The sequence below is a fragment of the Podarcis erhardii genome, assembly GCF_964252035.2.
Source record: "Podarcis erhardii genome assembly, chromosome: 3".
Taxonomy (NCBI): domain Eukaryota; kingdom Metazoa; phylum Chordata; class Lepidosauria; order Squamata; family Lacertidae; genus Podarcis; species Podarcis erhardii.
The window spans coordinates 26,292,793-26,317,496 of record NC_138507.1 but is presented as its reverse complement, the minus strand read 5'-3'; the positions used below and the strand labels follow the sequence as shown (position 1 = coordinate 26,317,496).

At 40.1% G+C, this 24,704-nt stretch overlaps 1 protein-coding gene and 1 long non-coding RNA gene across 16 annotated transcripts in view; both read left to right on the top strand.

Annotated features, from left to right (window-relative positions):
* Positions 1-22,453, top strand: part of MYT1L (myelin transcription factor 1 like) — a 294,939-nt gene extending 272,486 nt beyond the window's left edge. For 12 of the 15 annotated variants that reach the window (XM_081856828.1, XM_081856825.1, XM_081856829.1 and 9 more), the window contains 7 exons: positions 2,502-2,564; positions 6,034-6,117; positions 7,707-7,928; positions 14,760-14,851; positions 17,166-17,269; positions 19,053-19,196; positions 19,528-22,452. In XM_081856828.1, coding sequence (XP_081712954.1) covers positions 2,502-2,564; positions 6,034-6,117; positions 7,707-7,928; positions 14,760-14,851; positions 17,166-17,269; positions 19,053-19,196; positions 19,528-19,668 — 850 coding nt within the window. In that variant the 3' untranslated portion in view covers positions 19,669-22,452. The other 3 variants (XM_081856834.1, XM_081856826.1, XM_081856827.1) reach the window with 2 other exon arrangements.
* LOC309339522 lies at positions 7,943-11,866 on the top strand. Its single transcript, XR_014155440.1, has 2 exons — positions 7,943-8,662; positions 8,994-11,866. It is a non-coding gene; the product is annotated as an uncharacterized lncRNA (long non-coding RNA).
* Positions 22,454-24,704: the final 2,251 nt, after the last annotated feature.

Below are 24,704 nucleotides of genomic sequence, written 5' to 3'. Positions count from 1 at the left end.
CTCTCTTTTCCCACTGTCACAATCTCTTAACTCAGCCCAAAGTGAGGTGAGGAGAACATAATTCATTCTGTCAGTAGCCCGGGAGAATGCTGTTGGAAGCAGTGCCTGTATGAATGGGGGTACATATCACTCATCTTATCATTCTTTCTCCTGAAAATAAAATTTGTGGGGGAAATGTAATCTAGTTAATCTAATACCAAGTTAATAAATGAGTCGTGAACTGAGATAATGAATGTGATCTCTTTCTCCCCCTACCTCCTTTTTAATACTATAGAAGGGAGCGATTTGCTGCTTAATGAAAAGTTGCCCTCTAGGTCAGCCTCAGATTTGTCAGCTTGTTAGCAAAGGAAGTTCCACTCGGCAGAAATGCTGCTGGTTAGTCTGGTGGAGGGAAAGCTTGGATCTTTAAAACGTCACACACACACAAAAAACAACAACAACCCCTGAGATAATTCTGAATTACATAGAAGTTTACATCCAGTGCTGCAGAACATAGGAACACTGCAAAATGGAATTGCACGGCAGCCCTGGAATTTGAAAAAAAATACGAGACTTCTCTGAGATTTAACTGAAGCATTTTCCAGTTCCGCAAAGTGTGTTTAATGTAAAAAGAAAGAAAGACAGAAAGAGTCTCTTGACTGGAGGGTAAACCACAGCCTTAAAAAGCTAGAAAGCCATAATTAAATCATGCATTGATTCTGAAAATGTGCGCTAGATGAGAGTTAAAAAAAATAATAAAAATGTGTTGCAGGAGGAGGGGGGAGAAGCAAAGAGCAGTCACACCCGTGGCATCGCCATGACAACCGTGCTGTAGTCGGGCCTACAGGACTTCTCCTGCCAAAAGTGAGGGAGATCACTGTCCCACTGGGTGGCTTTGTCCTGTGATGGCGTGTTACATGGCGCAGTGGCATTATACACTACGACAGGACATGGCAGGGAAAGTGAGAAGCGGTCGCAGAGCCTAACTTCTTTTGACACAAGCCCCAACTGACACGGCTTGAGCTAATAATGTCATGCCACTTTGTGGGTGCGGTGAACTCCTTCTCCCGCCTCCATTGCTCAGCAAATGCTGCATGCGGCTTTGCAAAGGGGTACTTTGCCCACTTTATTTTTGTATCCTGACACGGGTGGGATATGTAAAGAGAGAGAGAAAGAGAGGGAGGGAGGGAGGGAGAGAGAAGAGGAAGGAAGAACGGATGGGCCACAGTAGGCTGGAAAAAATAAAAAACCAAACCTCAGCTATATGAACTTGCTGCCTTCAAGCTTTAATATTTGTGATTACTAAGAAGAGCAGAAAAACAGAGTAGACTTAGAAATCCAGAGAAAAGTTATTAAACTAGATAGTTGCCAGGATTCGAATGATCTCAAACTTGTTTCTGTTTAGGATTTGTTTGGGGTTTTCTTTGTTTGTACGTTTGCTTTTTGGTGGTAAAACTTTCTAGGCTGTAAAATGGTGAATTCCTAAAGATACTAGCAGTTGAGCTTTCTATAAATTATGTAAGTCTGACAATCCGGTGTAAAGTTCTTAAGTATTTCGGCAAGTAAAAATAATAATAATAATGAATCTTGGCTTTTGCCCACAAGAGGGCAGTATACTTTTTATTGTTGTTTTGTCCTGCCTAGCTTTCTTCTGCCTTGCTAGAAGGACTTTTCCTCTGTTGAAGAAATCTTCCTAGCTAAATCAACATCATTCATTGCCTGGCTGTGACGATGTACATTAATTACCTGCGAAATATTACGACTAGCATGTAATGTTGCCGTTGTTACGCTAACATCGGTGCAGTTCTTGTCCTTTTCCAGTTGTGGGTTTGCAAATTCAGAGACTTGGGTCATTTGTTGTTGATACTGAAGATATCCAGAAGCTGATGGCTGGGGAGGGGATTGCAGGGTCTGGTATGATCAGGCATCTTCCAAGAAACTCAAACCAGTAGGGAGTTCAACTCTAAACCCTGGAGTCTCTGCTGCTAATATGCCTTACTGTTGCCTTTCCTCATCCCCTTACAGAGGAATGAGGTGGGGTAATAAATCTCTACACACACGCTTGTCCTCTCCCTTCAGGGAGGTGGTGCAGATTTGCCCATGGAAAAGCAAGTGAATGGATGAAAGCAACAATGGCAAAGACAAGGAGGCAAGCTCACAGAAAGAATATTGTCGAAAAGACACCACCTCCCACCCCAAACCTGGAACTGGCACTGGTTGACCTAAAAAGAAACACATTTATGCTTGTGATTAATAGCATTTTTAACACAAAAGCAGGAGAATGCTATTGCACTCATTTCGTGCTTGTGGGCTTCCCATCTGGTTGGCCACTGGAAAAATCATACTTGACTAGGCCTTTGGAAGGGTTTTTTTTTTTTTTTTATCTCCGGCAAATGTTCAGTGAAAGAGGCTTTATGGAATTTCCACTGCAAGCACAACTGGGCAAATGCCAAGGTTTCTGATGATGTAGGCTTTTATGCCTCCCAAACAAGTTATTCAAATGACTCTCTTGTTTCTTTCAGGTGTCCCACACCTGGTTGTGATGGCTCTGGGCATATTACCGGAAATTATGCTTCACATCGAAGGTATGTAAAATGTTGAGCTCTTTATCACAGTGATTTCCATTTCATGGGTCGACTTGGTCTTGGTCTTGAATCACAAGGCCCACCAGCAAAGGGCGTTGGGGAGCTGTGCTTGTCAAGTATCTTCAGTTACTTCACTCAGTGTGTATTCACAACAGATCCAGCCAACAACTAAGACCATTGTAAAAATGAGTAAGTCTCAAAACAAATCGATACTCAGCTACAAATAACTCATTATATTGAAAACTGGTAATGGCAACATTAAATAAAAAGTTACAATTCATTTACAGACTCAAAACAAACACTGCAGCAAAATTCAGCCACATCAAATGCACAGACAAATTAAGGTGCCAGTATAATAGGGTTCAAAAGTCCCAAAGCAATTGGAATGATTGTTTCAAGCATGTGACTGTTCGGCCTCACACAAAAGAAATATTGCTACAGGTGCCTATCTCCCTACTTATTACTTCAGATACATCTTTGTGAACTTCCTGGTTTTTGTTTGTCTTTTGAAAAAATTATATCTCAGCCTGCATTTTCAACTGGATCTTTGAGACAGCTCACAAAAAAAGCACACCTAAATGTCACTAAAAAAGCACCATCACAAATTTGTAAAAGGGGCACATGATTACGGTTCCATTATTACCAGTTTTCAAGGCTTAAAAAAATGATGATGGTGATAGCCACCCTCCTAAAACAAACTGACAAACAATTAGAGTCTCTAGCATTGTAGGATTCAGAACAGTAACTGTTCACAACTGAGATGGAGCAAGAGGATTACATCAGTTCCTCCTTTCACCTGCAGCCCCCTGCATCACTCCCACATTATTCCAGAGTGTTCTCCAAAACTCTGGGCAAGATTTTCAGGGGGCTTCAATGAAAATCACCATCTCCCACCTTTGCTTCTTGCCAACAGGAGGATCCTTTCATTTGACTTCTCAAGATCCAAGCCATGACTTCTTAGGAAGTTTCATTTTAGACATAACATTTGAAGCAGACAGATCACTTCTTGCAGTAGCATTACAGGTTTTGGTTTAATGCAGTTCTTGACACAGTCTACCATATATGCTAAAATGTCCAGGACTTTATGGAAATTGTTTTCTTATTACTTGATATTTCAGCTAGTCCATATTTATTCACATCCACATCAGCTGATCCATACACAAACAGCTCCAATCCATATCATGTAAATAACCTTAAAATGTGCTTACATTGATTGTATCTGGTTACTGGTAAGTTAAGCACATGCCAGTATCCATAGGAAGGTAGAAAGGATTACGTTCACAGGTAGAAAGGCACTCTTAACAAACTACAGTTCAGAAGATTTTTTTTAGGAGAAGCCATGTGCTTTAAATTTACAGTGTGTACGCAGCCCTTGTTGCTAATCTCATTCTAAAATAATGTATCAGTGACCAGGGCTGTTTGCACACCGTACACTGAAAGCACGCAAACCCCAAATCTTGTAAACTGTGGTTTGTTAAAGGTGCTGGGAATTGTAGTTCTGTGAGCGACAAACTACAGCTTTCAGCATTCTTGCGGGGCTGGGTGGGTGCTTTAAGTGTATTGTGTGCATGCAGCTTAGGAGAAGTTACAAGAAGCAAACATGATCAGGTGGGAGGTGACTTGGGCCTCCAGGAATCCTGATTTATTTTGTTCAAAAACCCACCTTTAGAATCAGGTTACCAAGGAGATTCAGTTTCCAAGTCCCAGTTACTAAAAAGCCTCTCATAAACTAAAGTCAGGACTACACATGACATGCACCATGGGCCTATGGCTAAAACCTCTATCCCTGTGTCAAATTCTCTTCGTTGTGTAATATGTAGATATATACTTATGATATGTCATGACAGCATTATGTTCTAAGTTTCTTCATTCCCAGTTCACCTCATTCATTGGTGGCGGCAGCAAGAAAGTTTGCAAATGTGATGATATTGTATTCCTACATAAAGGGGTGGGGGGAAGCTTTGATGCAAACGCTCCTTTCTGCAGCAGCCCTATAAATGGGGCTGGCGGCAGACTTCACGGGTTCCGTGTCACCAAAGAACGCCACTCACCCACCACAACCAGAACAGGGCTTGTCTATAGTCCTGGTCCCATTGGGATTCTAGATGTTAAACATCATAAAGTTCTGTGGTTCCCTATACCTATAAAATACTGTAGATCTGTAAGAATTTATAGGCATAGGGCTGGTTCATTTGGATTAATTAAACATGGTGGGTGACAACGACAACTGCAGCACTGAAACTGCTCTGGGGGCCCAGCAAGAAGAGTGATGAACAAGGGAAGACCAATGGGAAACCTTCTGAGCCAACTGGGTCCTTGACCAGTGCATGGTCTAGCTCACCTCTGGCACCAGGTCTGCATACGCTTCATATAATGTCCGGTTCCTAACCCTTTCTAACTTCTGGCTTTTCGCTGGACTTTGTCACATTATTTTTCAATGAATATGTGGAGGGGAGCTGAGGTTGAACCTGCTGTTTCCTTCCCCACACTCCTTGCGTTAGCTGTGCCTGTTTGCACAGGGCCTGTGTGCTGACAACATGCATGATTTGGACTCCGTGTAATCAGGGAATGTCAATTCTGCAAGACCCAGACCACATATACAAGTTGTACTCAGACTCAGGCACGAGCAACACATAATGGTTGAAAAGGGAGCTACCCTGATAATTAATTCTACCCCCCCCCCCAAAAAAAAAATTAGATTGCCATGAAAGCAACAGTTCCGTGTGTATAGTAATTGATATCATGAATTCAAACTCTTTTTTTATAAGAAAGATGTGTTATAATGGCAGGCCTCAAAGTGCCTGGGCCTCATTCATATTGCAAACCACTCTTAAAAATTCATTCATATTGCAAACCACTCTATACTTAAAAATGAGAAGCCACATTCTAGTTTTGATATTGTGATCAATACAATTTGCATCAAGTACCAGCCCTAAAGTTTCGAATTCTTCATAAGAAAGAAGGAATGCATCACAACCTCCAGTTACACTATAGAAAACAGAAAGGCATCCCCATGTGTTAATAAATAATATATCGTGGGGAAAGGGAATTGAAAAGGTTTTTGTGTCTTCTTTAAATGATTCATTCACCACTTGCCTCTCTGTTTTACCTTTCCCTTCCTCCTCGGCCATAAATTACACATAGCTTTCTGACTTTCTCGACTCACATTCTTCTGAAGCCCATCAGTGTCATAGCTGGAGACACTATTAGCAAGAGATTTAATGCACAGTTGTCCTTGTCTTCCAAGGGTCTTGGTCCATAAGGGTCCTGGAAAGCAATTTCATTTTGCAGTGAGAGGAAATCATGATTCATGGGCTCCCTCTTGTGGTGTGAATAGAACTGCTAAAGTCAATGCAGAAAGGATGTCGTCTGCAAGTAACTTTTGCAGAAAGTTTAATTCTCTAGGACACATAAGAGAATTATTTTTAGAATTAAGGTGTTCAGTCTTGAAATGATTTCTTTCATTCAGTCTTTCTGGTTGTCCACGAGCAAAGAAAAGTGGGATCAGGATAGTACAAAGCAAAGAAGACAAGGAAGATCAAGAGCCAATTAGGTAAGCATGAATCTAGTCAACTTCTTATGAACATGCTCAGCTATCTCTTCTGCCTGTTTTCTTCTTGGATACATATTTGAATGACAATAAGACACTTCTACATGCAAGTTAGTTGTTTTTAAATCTGTACGACTTCATATATGCATGGATTCACACACACACACAAATATATATATACATATATATCTACTCATATATATTCACACACATATACATACATACAAACACACACACACACACATATGTGCCTGGAAAGATTTGAATTAAATGCAGCTTTCATAGTATTTGTTCAACATCTGACCAAATACTTCTACTGAAGACAATGAACAAATGAACTAGAAGCTGGTGGATGCATTGTGCTTTTGATCAAGAATATGCACACATGAGTCTGTTGCCCATCTATAATCAAGAGTCTCGGGCACTCTCAGATTTTCTGTGCCTAGCCATGGGAGAAGTTTGAGGAGAGCATACAGATGCTTTCTCTTCCTATAGCCAACAGCAGGACAGCTGTGCAACACAGCCGCTTTCTTTGTATGTACAGCATACCATTTGCCTCCCCAGCTCTTTGAGGTTTTCTATAATATTGTATGGCTCTCTAGGATCATTGGCCACACCCTGCACCGGACATGATTTTTTTAAAAGCTGTCATTTTAAGGGGCAATTTAAAATACAATAAGAAACATAAGGGGTTTTGTTTTGTTTTGTTTTGTGTCTGTTCCATAATAACAAAAGCAGAGCCAAACCTACACACAACATTCAGTTCTAATCACAACTCCTGGGTACTAAATTTAAGACTTTCCATTTTATAAAAGCAGTTGGCAAAGTCTGCATGAAAAATCCAGGATCTTCTTACTAACAAGCACGTTCACTATTTATCACCCAGGGAGGCACAAATCTGGTTTTGCACATAACACGAAGCCCTGCTTTAGTAAATGATGGTTTATTAAATTATGGCTTAGCATTCTATGCCAGCAACTTAACTATGGCCTATTTACTGCCAACTAACCACATTAAGAAGCCTTGGTTTGTTCTTGACTGGCAAACCTTGGTTTATTTCATTTATGGCTTGGCACTCTGTGTGAAACTAGCGCCCTTCCTTAATAGTGGTTTGTTTGGCCACCCCACTCCACAACATTCACTGTGTTACAAACACACAAGGGAAAAGGAGCTGGAAATCAGACTAAACTTTGGGGAAATAAGCCAAAGTTCCTTCGGTAATCTGTGAAACAATTTATGGTTAATTCATGGTTTCTTAAACAAACATGTCTTGGTGTTATGTGCAGACCTGGTCAGTAACAAAGGTTTGCTAGATTGGCGGTTACCATATCCCACTGTGTCGACATTACATTACATTTACACAGAGCTTGTTAGTGGAATGTTCCCAATTCCATTAGCATCTTTTATGTTTGTGTTGCATTTCTTGTTGGTGTTCTTGGTGGGGGTTTTTGTTGTTGTTGTTTGCTTTTTCTTTTAAGCCATAAAGCATGGTTGTTCTTTTTTTATGTGAGATTTGTTTTGACTTTGTTGTAGAGGCTGCCAGGTATATGATGGCAAGACAATAAAGTTTATTTCATCTATCTGCTATCCAGATGTCCAGTTCCTGGTTGTGACGGTCAGGGTCATATAACCGGGAAATATGCATCTCACCGTAGTGCATCAGGATGCCCTCTAGCTACTAAAAGGCAAAAGGATGGGTATTTGAATGGCTCCCAGTTTTCTTGGAAGTCAGTGAAGACGGAAGGTATGTCATGTCCGACCCCAGGATGTGATGGTTCAGGACATGTCAGTGGTAGTTTTCTTACACATAGGAGGTAAGTAACTGCAGAGGTTTTTCCCCTCCTATCTAACTGTAGCTTATTTGAAATAAGCTCTCCATTGGCCACGGTGTGCAAGTCTCTTTAAATTAATTTCAACACGTTATTCTGTGAAAAAGAGAGTCAACCAAGATTTCTTGGGTATGAAGCTAGATAGAACTACCTAGCTCATGTTTATGACACCCTTGAAACAAATTAGAGCCTATCAATCTTATAATAATGATTCGACCCCAATATTGTTTTCTTAAAGCAGATTAACAAATAAGTACCGTGTGCCAATCTTTGGTTTTTATTTGATAAACTTTCAAGGCAGCTAGTTTTAGTCTTATGTTGATTTTATTAGAGAATCTGAAGCTTAGATTTGCCTAAACTCAACTAAATGTTCTAATCTGCGCCATCTCCAAGTACAAACCTCCATGGTTTTTGTAAGTTTTTTGCTAGCAGAACATAGTTCACTTGTCCAAAGTTAGTAAAGATGCTCTTCAAACATGCCTTAACCCGAGAACTCTGAAGAGAGAGAGAAAAGGTATTGAAAGGGGGAAATGTTCTACCTACGTTAACTAGCCCTTTTACTGAAGCTATAGAACAATTAGTGGTAGCTAATTGGTGTCGTCCTGATGGTGATGCCAATGAGCAGTTTCAAAACTTGTCGACTGTTGATTGTGCAAAGTAGATTATATTTACATAGAGAGAGAGAGAGAGAGAGATCCCTTAGGAAAGAAAAGCATACAGTGGTGCCTCGCAAGACGAAAAGAATCCATTCCGCGAGTCTCTTTGTCTTGCGGTTTTTTCGTTTTGCGAAGCAAGCCCATTAGCAGATTAGCGCTATTAGCGGCTTTTAGCGGCTTTTAGCGGCTTAGCGGATAAGCGGCTTAGCGGCTTAGAAAAAGGGAGGGAAAGGGGAAAAAAGTCAGAAAAACTCGCAAGACATTTTTGTCTTGCGAAGCAAGCCCATAGGGAAATTCGTCTTGCGAAGCACCTCCAAAACGGAAAACCCTTTCGTCTAGCGGGTTTTTCATCTTGCGAGGCATTCGTCTTGCGGGGCACCACTGTATTAAACAGGCACACTTCTAAATCTAATACTTAATGCAGAATGAGCAGGAACAAATCAGAATTAGCCGAAACAAACCTGTCCTGTTCTGCCTCCATACACAGGAGAAGGCTGGGTGGGCAGAGGAGAATCAGAATAGTTCTATCATTCCTGAAGAGTTCTTACGCTATGGAATAGAAATTCTGTTATTAAATATATAAAAAAACAATAAATTTGTATTCCGATGAACCACATAGTATACTGCCTAGTTTGCTCCTGTATATGGTTATGGCATGGAAGCATACCAGCCGAAGGCAGAAGATCATACCTATGTAAATGCTAAGGAGCTCATTTCCTTTACGTATCTCCTGGGCTTGCATGCCACTGCAGTTTCTGTAGTACTTCAGCCTGGAAAGACCTCCCTTTCAAAAACCCAAGACCGGAGCAAAGACAATAACACCATTACTCTTATTCTTATTACAATTAATTTATTAATCACCTTCTAAACCACCATCTCAAGGTGAGAAATGCAATAGATAATGAAAAACAGTTAAAAGCACGAAAGCAGCAAATGCATTTAAAACAAGACTAAAACTCTATGACAAAGGCTGGGAAAGCCTGTTGTTGCCTGGTGTGCTGTTGAGTTCTGAGCTGTTGTGTTTGACAACTTTATGAGTTAGGCATATGACATGTATCAGCCTCCAGGATAAATCTTTTCACAGTCTGTGGGGTTTGTTGATAACGTGTTCTGACAAAGGAAAGAAACAATTTAGCTCACCTGGATTCTTAAGCCTTGTGCCAACCATGTGAATGTTCCTTCCAGAGTAGGCAGAACTATAAATTATTATGTCTTTGTGAAAACCAACTTAAGTTTTACTAGGCATTAGAATGCTTTTAAGAAAAAGCACACGAGAGAGAGAGAGCGTACCATAGCAGGAATACAAACTAATCCCACTTGTAATCTAGGATCTGTGATTCAGGAGTGAGTAAGGAAAAGCTTCTATTTTATGTGCAATTATGCATATTATCCTATACAACCAACAAATAATCCAATGAAACGCTGCTTCTCTTGGATGGAATTATTTTAGAACAATGAGTGACTTTGGGGAGTTAAATGTGTTTTGCTTTTAATTCCTTGTGCACCAAAGTCTATTTATTTTAAAATTCTGTTCAGACTGAATGCTTTCTTTTCTTCTCTCTTTGCACGAAACTAGCCTCACATTTATTCCACATATATTCTGCACTAATTATATTTTTTTCATGTGAGAAACAGTCTCTCCTCATGTTTGTAAGAGTGTCCTCCGATTAAGTTTCTTAGATACGTTGAATGAATTTACACTGCAGATTTAACTGGCTTCTTCTTCCCAGGAAATTGTAGTTTGATGATTAGGGGGGTAGCACTCCACATGCTACCATTCCCAGACCATTTTTGTTGGAAGAGTAGATATAGCCCAAGCTCTTCATCTCAGCTACACACCTCTTTCAAGTATGTTGCGGTTTTGTTAAGATGATATTTGCGTGCGGAGTTAGTTCTGGGGTGTTGATAATTAGCATAACATGTCAAAGCCATAAGTGATGAAAAACAGAGGGTAGATTCTTCTTCTGAAATTCGTAACAAAATAGTCCCAAGTTTGTTATGCAGCATGAAAAATAAATCTTTAGAGAAGCTGGTGGCCTAAACCTAGAAATGAGCTCAGTAGCGCTAGCCTCAAAAGCAGGCACTCGTCATGGTCCTCTGCGCACCAGAAGCAGTTTAGTCCCTCTGGCCACATGACCCGGAAAGCTGTCTGTCGACAAATGCTGGCTCCCTGGGCCTGAAGCAAGATGAGTGCCACACCCCATAGTCACCTTTGACTGGACTTAACCGTCCAGGGGTCCTTTACCTTTACCTGCCAGCTTGTGATCAGAGAGTCAGAGTGCAGCCCTGCAAGCTGCAATGCTCACATGCTGAGGCAACATGCTGGTGAAGGATTGACCCTGCACCCAGCAACTGATGTCACCAGGTGGAGGAAATTGGTTCACAGCTCAACATGGACACCTTGGTGAGCCAAGACTGGCCTGTGGGATGGAGATTCCCACCCCTCTTGTGAAAGAGCTCAAATAACAATGAGACTGAACTCATGCATTTGCTCTTTCGTTGTTAGTTGCCGACATTCAACTGGTGACAGGATTGAATCCTTATTCCATTTCAGACTCAAGCAATATGCATGATTATGAGACTAAATTCCATTATAGCGTATTCCACCAAACAGTAACCAGCTTTCCTTCAGATGATGCACTATGGAAGTGACAGTTGAGTAATCTGGCCTATGAGTAAAGCAAATAAGATCTGATTTATCTTCACTAGCTGGCATTTTATGCCCTAAAGCACTATAAACAGAAATGAAGTCTGCCTATAAATCTATATCCTTATTATATTCCACCAGACTAATTATTATGACCGGCCTCTAGTGCCCGAGGAAACGAAATAACATGCAAGAAAATGGAAGATCTCCTTAATATATTGTGACTAATCTTTGCATTCATAATATATGAAATTGTGATGGTTAAAGATGGTTTAAGATTAGATTCTGAATCTAATCTGAGCCCTGTCTTCTTAGTAGTCAGTCTCATACACTCCTTTTTTTAATTTGGATTTACATTTGTGAACCTCACCCAGGCTTTAAATTGGCCCAGCTTTTTTTTTGTGAGCAATATATTAGAAAATATCAGTACAAACATCAAAGCAAACAAATAGTTAAAGCATAATTAGCTTGCTTTCCTTTTCTATTCCTTCACTTTTCTCCATAATATAACTTGCCCTTAATAAAATTAAAAACATGCATGCAAGGCATGTCTTCCACCCACATCTTTTAAAGAGTGCTCAGAAGTTCCAGGTGTGTGCTAAGATTATACTCTCAAGAAAGTGAGGGACAACTCAAAAGTTAGATTCCACACACCCAGTCAGTCTTATTTTAACAGTAAAAAAGGTAAAGGAACCCCTGACCATTAGGTCCAGTCGTAGCCGACTCTGGGGTTGCGGCGCTCATCTCGCTTTACTGGCCGAGGGAGCCGGCGTACAGCTTCAGGGTCATGTGGCCAGCATGACTAAGCCGCTTTACCTTCCCGCCAGAGCAGTACCTATTTATCTACTTGCACTGGTGTGCTTTCGAACTGCTAGGTTGGCAGGAGCTGGGACTGAGCAACGGGAGCTCACCCCGTTGCAGGAATTCGAACTGCCAACCTTCTGATGGGCAAGTCCTAGGCTCTGTGGTTTAACCCACAGCGCCACCCACATCCCTATATTAACAGTAGATAGCAGCAAATATCAAACCCCCCATAGTCCCCAAACCTACAATTCGCGAGATAAAACGTGAGATAAAAACATGGGGAAAACATGTTACATTGTGGTTCATTCGTATTGCGTTTCTTAGCCCAAAGACTTCCAAAGCAGTTAACAGCATATTAATAAAGCAAGCAATACAGCAAAAGTACAGAAAGACAACAAATCAGATGGGCCATGATTCTGTGATTTTGCTATCTACACAGTGAACTGGCTGAAAATTTGATGGCCACCAGCTCACCTAGAACTGGGTCATTCAATCCAGTTGCCATCTTTCACCTTAACCTATCTGCTTCTCTCTATTCTTTGTTTAGGGCAACCCACCCACCCCCAGTGCCCCAAACCTTCTCTTACTAGGATCCTGGAGCCAAAAGATTCGTGCAAAGTAGTTTCCATGAAAATACAGTGGTGCCCCGCAAGACGAACGCCTCGCAAGACGGAAAACCCGCTAGACGAAAGGGTTTTCCGTTTTGGAGGCGCTTCGCAAAACAAATTTCCCTATGGGCTTGCTCCGCAAGACGAAAATGTCTTGCAAGTTCCTGCGGGGGTTTTTCCCCTTTTTTCCCCCTTTTCCTAAGCCCTAAGCTGCTTATCAGCTGATCCGCTGATAAGCCGCTTATCAGCTGATCCACTAAAAGCCGCTAAACCGCTAATAGCGCTAATCCGCTAAGCTGTCAATGGGCTTGCTTCGCAAGACGAAAAAACCGCTATACGAAGAGCCTCATGGAATGGATTAATTTCGTCTTGCGAGGCACCACTGTAGCACCATTCCTGCAAGTTTCTGTCCTTAAAGGGTGAAGTTAGATGTCTCCAATGCCCGCAAGCTCTCATTCCCTTTGGTGCACTCAGGCTGCCACCTCTCTGTTCTGGGTTTATCTAGTAGATTATTCATCCAGGAGTAGCAGGTTGGAGTGTCCTCCTTTCCCCCGCCCACCAGTACCAAAGGCTTTGAACCAAAGGCCAAGTCCCCAAAGTTTGTTCCTCTAACCAGACTGTGGGACCAACCCATTAGTAAGAATGAAGTGGGTGCTTCATTTAGTACAGCCATAGGCAAACATGTCCCTCCAGATGTTTTGGGACTACAACTCCCATAATCTCTGACCACTGGTCCTGTTAGCGAGGGATGATGGGAATTGTAGTCCCAAAACATCTGGAGGGCCGAGTTTGCCTATGCCTGATTTAGTAGATAGTGAGGGATCTGTGTATGCACCCCATAACCTTGCTTACTGCCCTCAAGTGTAGGAGAGGACACTGTTCCATTGCCAGTGGTGATTTGCTTTGGGAAGCAAAATTTCTTCGGCCAGCCCTGCCAAACCATTTCCTGGATAAATACTTGGAGGGCCAATGCAAACTCTATGACTGGTTTCAGGTGCCTTCACTCCAATCTGCCCCACAATATACATAAATATTATATACTATACATGATGGGTTCTGACACCTCTTTTTCTAGAAAAATAACACTGTAAAAAAACAATTAAAACTCTAAATTGGTCCTTAGTTTGTGCCATGTTCTCTTGGCATACCCTTACTAATACAGTATATTTCATAGAATCACAGAATTGTAGAGACGGAAGTAGCCCAACCCCCTGCAGTCAAATTCCTAACCAGCAAAATTTCTCTAATACTATTTTGTAAATACAGAATGGTTATATGATTTTTGATTAGAACTCATCTAGAACTTGTGACAAACTTTTCAGGAGCTGCCCTATTGTTACACAATGGTAGGAAATGTTTCTGCATTTGTATTTGAACCTGCAAATGAAATGAAATCAGCTCAAATCCCTCAAGCTTAAAATAGGGTGCGTATCACTTATTTGGGATAAGATACAAGCTATAAATTCATATTTATTCCTTTGAGGTAGTTTAAATAAGAATGATAAATATAGGTTTCATTGCCGTGGGGAAAATTTGTTGCAAAAAGGTGTGCGTGTTCTAACTATAACTACTGTGATTTATTAAAACTGGGTTTATATGAAATGCGTGTTCTTGTCATTTGGTAAGAAAAACTAGGTTCTAAGACAGATGAACATGGGCATCTTCCCCGCAGCTGAACTATAATCCCCAGAGTCACAGCTTTCTTTATAAAAATAAGTCTCTACCCTTTGTATATGAGGCAAAAGTATGGGCACCATTCTCCTTGTTTGTTTAGTGAAAAACTAGCATTCTTCTACCTTTCAGTGTTTTTAGGCAGTGAATGAAGTTATTGCAACATCAGCCAATTAGACAAAGAGAAGAGGGACATACCATGGTGTACAAAAGTAACTAGTTTTTTTTTCCCCCTTTCCATTTTTAAGTCTTATATTTTTCCTCTTCTTGTCTGAGAACAGTTCCTCTTCTCTTTCAGAATCCAGCACCTTACCAGTGGCAGTCGAGAGAGACTTCCCTGTAACTCTGTTTCCGTAGTCGATTTAGCTGACGTACTGAACACCCGTGACTTATTACAATTAATAATTCTTTCCTCACTTATTGTCTACAGTCTATCAGGATGCCCCAGAGCTACGTCGGCAATGAAGAGAGCAAAGCTGTCGGGAGAACAAATGCTTACAATAAAGCAGAGGGCTAGCAATGGTAAATAGCTAATTGTTGTGGATTAAATGAGACGCAGCTATCACTGTTTACTTCACTCTCTCACTGTGAGAATAATTTACTCACTATGGTATTACAAAGGAGTCTTTCTGAACACAATCTTGGAGTCCTTCTTGAAAGTGCCATCAGGCTACAGTGTACGGCACTGAAGTGATTTTGCTGCTGCTGCAAAAAATCGGCTTCTGAACGTGCTTCAGAGAACACCTATGCTGTGATTTGTGCTGCCATTGTAAAGCAGAAAGCTCATGTGAAGCACAATCATATGCATGTTTGCTCAGAAACATGTCCCTCTGTATTAATTGCATCTTACTCCAAGGAAAGTTTGCAAAGCAGTGCAGCCTTGGCTCAAAGTTCTTTAGGCACTTGGAATTACCAGAATTCCTCTCCTTCCAGTACAGAGCCTCATTCATCAGACTGACGAAGAGGGTCCCCAAATTTAGCATGGCTGGATTTTGAAATACCACATTACCATCAAAAGGGAACCATTAAGTCTAAAATTCCCACAATATCCTGTTGTCTTTAACCCAAATTATACATTTGGCATGGGTATTTAATCTGCTCCATTATACTATGTATGGCCAGAAAAGCTCATATAATATAATCACTTCATCTGGCGTTATGATGAAACTTGGATACTTTTATCAATTTTATTTTCATCATTTTTACCCTGCCTTTTTTACCCAAAACTATGCCATAAAGCTATGGATGAGCAAAAAGAACCGAGATGTCGAGCAACAATTCAGTAACATTACATATCATTCATATGAAAGAAAGACAAGGAACAAATATTTCAAGAAAAAAATAAAACTTAGCTGTATGGTGCTAATGAAGAGTCCCCCCCCCCCCAATTCAAATAGCATCTGTGGGGAAGTGGTTTTCATCAGGAGCTTGTGAGGAGGGTCAAATTCGTCCTCCCCACCTTCAGTGATTCCAGTCATCTCCCCACCCCACCCCCAGCCAATGACTACAGTCTGCATTTTCTAAAAAGTGCACATTAGATGGAAATATGAATTTAATGCCACAGTTCCTTGGGCAGCCATCAAACTCTGTTGCACGAGCGAATGGGCTCAGATAGAAGTTGTGGTTTAATTAGTATGTTTAAATTTAGAATGTGAAAGGACTTTTCCACCCCATGGGAATGTCAAGGTTCACAGCTGGGCTGGATACTTGCCCTGTTTTCTCCCTTTCCTCCACTTACGCATGCAGATGGCACAGTGGGATGTTGGGAGGGTCTGTACATGCTTTCCATACTACCATCCAGTTCTTCCTCTCTGTGCCTTGCAAGCTACTTACCATATTTTTCCATGTATAAGAAGATCTTTCCCCCCCAAATTTTGTAAGCTTAAAATTGGGGCTTGTCTTATACACGGAACGTTGCAATTAAATATATAGATAAATATATGCCGCCATCCATATTCTTTCCCCCCAGCCTCCCCTCACTATTGGCCTCACAACAAACACTGGTCTGGTACTTCCCCTCCCCCACTCCGGACATTGTCCCTTCCACCCGGTTTCCTCAGCCGCCCCCTGGCTACCCAGACCCTCCATTCCCCAAGCGCACTCCCTCAGGCAGGCCTGGCAGTCGCAGCTCCTCAATCAGTGTTCGCACCTGCCAGCACACATGGAGTAAATACGGTACATACCGTAAATACCGAGACAAAAGTGCAGCACACAGGCGGGAGAGCTGGAGCTGCAGCTACAGTGGAGTTACACTGAGCTGATAGGAGCAGCCGCCATTACACAGCTTGCCTCACTGTTTGATTTTTAAATATACAGTACTAAATATACCGGTGTTTTGAATATTTAATAAAATATAAATATTGTTCCGTTTGGTGTTTAAAATATTTCTTAATTTGGGGCTCAAAAAATAGGAGTCATCTTATACATGGGGGCGTCTTATACACGGAAAAATACAGTATATTCTACATGCCTTTTTTGACAGGTTGGGTAGGATGAAAATGTGAAGATTGTGCAAAGACCTGCCACTCCCTTCAGTGACCCATCACAGGGCCTGGGCAACAGGGGAGAGAGCTGGAGACCATTAAGCCTTACAGAATCTTCCACGTGTGGTTACTTTGCCAGCGGGTGGATTCCTACGGTCTTGGTTCCCCTTAGAATGTTCTTACCTTAGCTTGTGGAAGGCTCTGCTTAAAATGGAATATCCCATGAGATGTAACCATTTTGACCTTTTTTTTTTATTGACCTAAACTTCAAACTGTGAAATGGCTCAGTTGCTTAACTCAGATTTCTAACAACTATATTTTAATATATCTTTTTTATTATTATTATTGCATAGGTATAGAAAATGATGAAGAAATTAAACAGTTAGATGAAGAAATAAAGGAACTAAATGAATCCAACTCCCAGATGGAAGCTGATATGATAAAACTCCGAACTCAGGTAACAGTTTTATAAAGTCCTAAATCCAATGGTTTTTTACATGACTGGATTAAGATAAATAAATAGGCTAGTCACACTCTGTGGGGATATTTTATTTTCTTTCTCCCAATTTTTCCTTAATGTGTTTGCCCTGTTTTAAAAACCGTATGGGAGGTTAGAAAACCGTGATTTGGTACTGCTTCCCTAGCATGGCAGCTGCAAACATTTCTCCCTGAAATCATAATCAAAACCATCAGGTTAAAGAAGGATTTTGTTCTAAATGAATATGTACAGCTTTTACTCTCTTATATATGGATGATAGATGGAAGGGGGGGGGGGAGTAAAGGCAGATCACCAGAAATCAATGGTCCAAGCTTTCTGCTCAGGCACGCTAGATGCTACATTGTGCAAAGGAGCAAACTATCCATGATGTTAAGTACTGTTTTGAATCTCAACTGGCCATGTTCCTTTTCTCCTAAAAAGTAACTGTGGTGCTCCGAACTTGGATCTGAATTGCACTGCAGGGGAAGAGGCCACTTAACCATTTTCCCATCTCCATTTTCCTTGCAGAAATGGTCTCCTTCCCCAAAGTGCTTATTTGTTCCGATAATTAAGCAGTTTAAGGGAGACAATTGTTGGATAATGGGGGTGGCGAAAAGGAACCCTTTGCTGTGGCCCTGATCCAGGGTGGAGGGATGGCTCTCCTTTTTTTGAAAACAAAAGGAGGCTGCGAGCACGTGTTTAAAAATAAGCTTAAAGTCATATCTAGTTTTGGTCATTGACTGCTGCTTAATATCTATTTCCATCTGTTCTTAGTTTATGTAGATGGTTCAAAAAGTGTAGTTTTCTACAGATAAAAATGGACATGGACTAATCCATTGTAAGGCCGGGGAACAATTTGCATGATTTATATATATATTTTTCAGAGGATGGTATGTGGTAGGCACGATTTTTTTAAAAAAAAAAACTTGGCTTTTCTTAATTCCAAGTGAAGAGTATGAATTAGATGTGAGGTGTAAAAGGAGTACTTTATTGTGAGACGTCAAGCCCAGGAGATTTGGCAGAACATAATGGCTTGGGTTCAGTGTTTCCATAAGGGTCATTCCACGTCATTTCAACGAGGTCATGTCACCCTCCGTCTCAGATGTTGATGAAATTTGGTGTACACCCTTCCCTTATGGTTGAAAGAAACCCCCTTAATTCCCCCCCCATCTCAAATAGTTTTAATTTTTATAGCACTTCAAAGTTTTGTTAAATCTGTGTTGTCTGTCCCTCTTGTCACAAGATACCCTTGTGTACAATCCCCCCCATAACCAATGATCAGATCTCTTAGAAATTTTACAGGAAACTTCGAAGTGCTATAAAATCAAAACCGTTTGAGACGGGGGGGGGGAATTAAGGGGGTTTCTTTCAACCATAAGGGAAGGGTGTACACCAAGTTTCATCAAAATATGAGATGGTTGGTGACAAAACCCTTGTTTTTTGCATTGATTTGATGTGGAATCACCCATAAGTGGAACGCTGAACACAGAACACAGACCAGAGGAAGAGGCCAGGAAAGGAATGTCACTGATTCTTCCTTCCTCCTGAGCATTTTTTGCTCCCTGAAATCTGTTCTGGAAGGTTGGATGAGCTATAGAACAGCAAAAGATGCACTGCACCCTCCAAGCACCGTAGATCTGCACTGGCTCATAGAGGGACACTCTGGATCAACTTAGTGTTATAATTGACATAACATCCCCCCCCCATCGTTTTAAAGATGTTCTGCTTCCTGTTACATTGTACACTATTCTGTCCCTTTCAGATTACCACCATGGAGAGCAACCTGAAGACGATAGAAGAAGAAAACAAAGTAATTGAGCAACAAAATGAGTCGCTCCTTCACGAATTGGCTAATTTAAGCCAATCTTTAATTCATAGTCTAGCTAATATCCAGCTACCGCATATGGTAAGTGACTGAGGCACAAGTTAAGGAATTTGGCGGTCTCCTTCACCTCATACAGTAGATGTCTTTTTGTTTTTATATTTATGGCTCCTCAGCCCGATGGAGATTTGCGGTATCAACCCTGAAACCATAGAGATAAATTTAACTGCTAAAAAAAAAAGACACGGTGGGCCAATTCCGATGTCTCCTGTAAAAATTAAGTAAGCGCTAAACTAGACCTTTTTAATGTGCTAAGAAAATGGTGTCAATGTGCTGTGATAGTTTGTTATGCATAAATGAATATACCATTAAGCAAATAAAAGTTGTATATGAACTACTATTTAATATCTCGTAGGAACCAATCAATGAACAAAATTTTGATGCTTACGTGACCACTTTGACGGACATGTATACAAATCAAGATCGTTATCAGAGTCCAGAAAATAAAGCCCTACTGGAAAATATAAAACAGGCTGTGAGAGGAATTCAGGTGTGAGCAGCTGCTGTAGTGGTGAAAAAATCTTACCTTTAAAAAAAAAATGATGCCTCTTGTTTTTTGCTGCTGTAATTTACCAGAAAGTGTTATATATTTCTTTCTGTTTAAAACAGTGTTATGCTTACAAGACTTCATGATAATTTTATGTCTTGCTTTAAAGATAGTAACTGCAGAATAGTTTTTTGAATACATTCACATTTTGTACGTTTTCATATAAGCTGACATAGTGTGATATGCCATGTAATGTTTATAGCTGCTAATGTATGCACATTTTTGGGGTAAATATATTTCTGAAGAGGTAAGCTGATCAAAATAGAGTGTAAATTCTTTTTAATGCTTTAGTGATTAAATGTTTTAGTATTTTGAACTGAAATGGACAAAAAAAAAAGAAAAAGAAAAAAGAAAATCCGCTTTGAATGACAATGTTGCAGTCTGCGGCCACTTTTTAGACACTCTCATTTTGTCTCATTGCTGGAGGATTTTATGGGATTTAAGAAATTACATTTTGTGTGCATATTGTTTCATAGCAAGATTTGGTTGCCAAAAATGCTTTATTTTTGAACAATGCTTGAAATATTGTGTGACTTTTGTTTTCAGAGGATGGTATGTGGCGGGGGGCAATAAAAAGAAGGTTTTGTTTTGTTTTGTTTTTGTTTTTAATTCCAAGCAAAGGGCATGAATTAGACGTGAGATGTAAAAGGAGTAATTTATTGTAAGACAACATCAAGCCATGGGAACTTGAGAGAGAAGATTCAAAGCAGCTTAAACAGCACTTTTTAATTAACTTCTAAGCATTACATGGTATGAATATGGGAACCTCCATAATGACAGGAGCTCTATCAGAGGTGGACAACATGAAGATATCAACTTTTCTTTTCAAATACACTTTGGAGCCAACATCCTCTGTTTCTCCAGGACTCCTAGAGTTTCCCTCTGAGTTATCTGTTACAGCATTGTAGTTCATCTTTCAGAAGTTCAGTCTTTCCTTCCTAATACAAAGGCAATAGTTTCAAAGAAATATTGCCATTAAAAAACAGTTTTTAATTTGGGAATGAACCCCTAAGTTTTATCTTTACAGTAGTTACTGGCCTGGATTCATTGCTACCCTGCGTAGGAAATAGAATGCAGTTCAGTTAACCTGTTGTTTTTTTTACCTTGTTCCCTTTTTTTTACTGTTTTGGTTCTGGGATTATGGTTATTTTTTTATTTTTTGGCGTACAATCATTATTCCTGTGGCATTTCCATATGCTATCTATTTGTTCTACTGTTACCTATTGCAAAAAATAAATAAAAATAAATGAATGAATGCAATCAGAAAATTTAGTGTAACTAAATATACTTTGGCACTTTTTGCTTTAAATTGCATCATTTCAAGCTAAAAAAAAATACGTATTGTACTTTTCAGATTTGATTGTTATTTCTTCAAAATAACTGCACTATATGTATGCATAAGACCACTTTTTCTTGCGGCATTTTTTTGTTTCCTCCCCTCCCATTTAAATTAGTAATTCAGATGGCGTGTCGTGTATGTCGGATGTTGAATTGATTTCGATTTGATAGCATATCTTTTCCTTCCATGTCTTGATGTTATGCAGAAAGTACAAAAGTACTTTGAAAAATTTTGTTATGAAAAAAATAAATAAAAAAGATGGGTTTTGTAAAAAATAATAAAATAATAATAATAAATAAAATAAAATATTTTTAGCAGAACAGGACTTACAGGGTCATTGTCCCCACAATGTGCCAGTTGACTATTTGCACTTACCTTGCCCTATATATCCATACGGAGGTGTGCAATCTCGTGTGTCATTCGCTTTGTGACACTAAATTTGAACAAATTAGAGTGGAAGCCGACGTGGGCTCGTCCAATAATATTTGCTACAGGGATCTCACAACAAATATTCTGATACAATACTCAACCTCGGTATATATATATATGTATAAATATATGTATATCCCAGCGGCACTTTATACTATTCACTGTACAAAAAGCTTACAGTTTTTCCACGAGGACTTTAATAACTAGCTGGGAGAAGATTATGTAATTACTTTTGGGGCTCTGCAGTGTCTTCTTCTGTATAGTGCCCTCCTTTTTCTGTTGTGCTATTAGTTGTAGCTGCCATGCTTAGAATTGCCTTTTTGAGAGCTGAAGCAAGGTGCTTGTCGTTCACCTTCTGCCATATATATTGTACTTTTTGCCCTAGCCTCCTTTTAGGGCTCTCATTGTTCATAAGGGCATATGCATTTTTTTCCACTGCATTGTGTCTGCCGCTTCTTTGCCAATATAGTAATGCTTTCCGTAGAGTAATAGATAGTATCAGTTTTGGATTCTTATCGTTATCACCTATGTACAATGGGAAAAAGGGATTTTAAGCACAAATCCGCGCTGCTCATCTAATGTTGGTACATAATATCAAATCAAAAGATATCTGTGACTATTATATAGGGATCACACACAAAAAAGTGTCACATATTAGAATGCTGACCTTTCATCTGAAATTATTGTGAGTCATCAGAGTTTTATTTATTCTAACTTATTGTTCATTTTTCTTGAGTTTGATTTAAGTGCTCATTTATTAAGACAGAATTTTGTATAAACTACTTATTGTGCTCTCTGTGGAACTGAGGTTTGATTTATTTTTGTACTACACGGCATGGGTTTGTTGACATTTTAATTTTGCTATAAATGTGTGAAATCACAAGTTGCTGTGATAACTTCATTTTTAAATTGTGAAATTTGTACAAATTTTGTCATGCTGGATGTGAACACATCTTACTCTAAATAAATAAATGAATAAATAAACAAACAAACGTGTTGCCACATTTGTAGCACAGCTGTTCTCTGATCCATTGTTACCTTACTTGATTTCACCCACGGCACTGGCAGTCTCATATATTCAGCCAAACTTTGCAGTGGCACCTTTCCTTGTCCTTTTTAATAACTGAATTCTCATCCTACACACACACACATTTTTCCGTGTATAAAACGCCCCCATGTATAAGACGACCCCTATTTTTTAAAACACCAAAATTAAGAAATTAAGTTGACACCGGTCATAAAGACCTACATTGGCTTCCAGTACGTTTCCGAGCACAATTCAAAGTGTTGGTGTTGACCTTTAAAGCCCTAAACGGCCTCGGTCCAGTATATCTGAAGGAGCGTCACCACCCCCATCATTCTGCCCGGACACTGAGGTCCAGTGCCGAAGGCCTTCTGGCGGTTCCCTCGCTGTGAGAAGCCAAGTTACAGGAAACCAGGTAGTGGCACCCGCCCTGTGGAAGGCCCCTCACCAGATGTCAAGGAGAAAAACAACTACCAGACTTTTAGAAGACATCTGAAGGCAGCCTGTTTAGGGAAGCTTTTAATGTTTAACAGACTATTGTATTTTAATATGTTGGAAGCCGCCCAGAGTGGTGAAGGAAACCCAGCCAGATGGGCGGGGTATAAATAAATAAATAAATAAATAAATAAATAAATAAATATTTAGCTTTTGGGGGTGGGGGTGAGGGAGGCCAGCCAATCACTCACCCTCCTGCCCACCACTTCCAGTCGCCAGAGCCACCAATTGTCTGCCCGCGCACCGTGGCCGCCAACCACCTGCCCAATTGCCACAGCCAATTGCCAGCAGACCTTGTTGCAGCCACCAATCACCTGCCCAGTCGCCGCTGCCCACCTCCTGCTTGCTACTGCCATTAATCACACGTTCCCGCTCTGAATTCACTATCTTTGTATAAGATGACACCCAATTTTGGCCTTTTTTTATAGCAAAAAGCATTGTCTTATACACGGGAAAATACGGTATATATAGTTTTGCATTGCTGGCCAGATTCTTCATTTCTCAACAGACTCATTCTTAGAAACACTTACCAACTTGGAGTAGTAGAGCCCAAGTTATCAGAACCTACATTTTTAATAGCTCCTCTTTACTCAGAATTGTTGACAACTATATCTGTTAGGTGCAAGGTATTTTCATTTCAATACCTGGACCTTATTCACTTACACTTAACTTTCCATGCTGGGCTCAGGTTCTCATCACTGATGTTTATTCCACTGAATGTCCCATGTTCCCCCCTCCCATATTTTGATTTTACTACCCCCTGCACATGTACACACACACACACACACACACACACATATTTTTTTCTGCATGCTTTCCAGCTGAGGCTTCAGAAGCGGGGACTTGACCATCCATGATAGCAAATGATGAAAATGCAAAATACACTTCTATAAGAATACCACGGTTCTCAGTAGATTTTTGTTTTAAAGTGTCAAGAGATCCCTCAGGAATGAATAATTCAGTAATCACCTTTGACACATGATGTGGAATTTGCAAGAGAAACTTTCCCACAGACCACAGTGATCTGCTGAGTGTATAAAGGATAAGGCAATCTCTTAACATAGACTGGACCTGGGCTGTATATCACTTCATATGTCTTGAACCCAGCCTAGCTGCAGATGAGGACCAACAAATTGTGTGCACTCTCTCTCTTTGCTTCTTGTTTTTGAAGACTGGAGTTAAAAATATCCATTCATTCATTCATTCATTGATGATTTTTTTTTTAAAAAAAGAGGTCCCTTTTCTTTTAAAATATTCTCTGTCAAGTGGTGGGGGTAGAACCCAGAATTTTCTATGAATAACTATACAGAGAAAGCAAAAGAATATCCATAGATGACTGTTGTGTTAATTTGTAAGAAAATCGGGAAATGAGAATTTTAAAATGCTGGTTACATTAATCCTGGGGCTTTATGCATTCTTTAAATATATGCAGCTAGCTGCCAGGACCAACCTGAAGCAAATTCGTGCCATGTGTTTTCTTCTGGAATGTTATGCTGTGTGATGATAACCATGTGAAATTAAAACTTCCATAAACTGCATTCTTACTTATGGGGCAACCAATGGATGGTAGCAGTGCGGAGAGAAAACCAGCAAGTGGCAGTATTGGACAAAAAACAAGATAAAGCAGGAATGTGTGCAAGGAAGCACATAAGAAATTGTAGCCAGAATCTGAATAGTACTTTAGTTGCCAGAAATAAG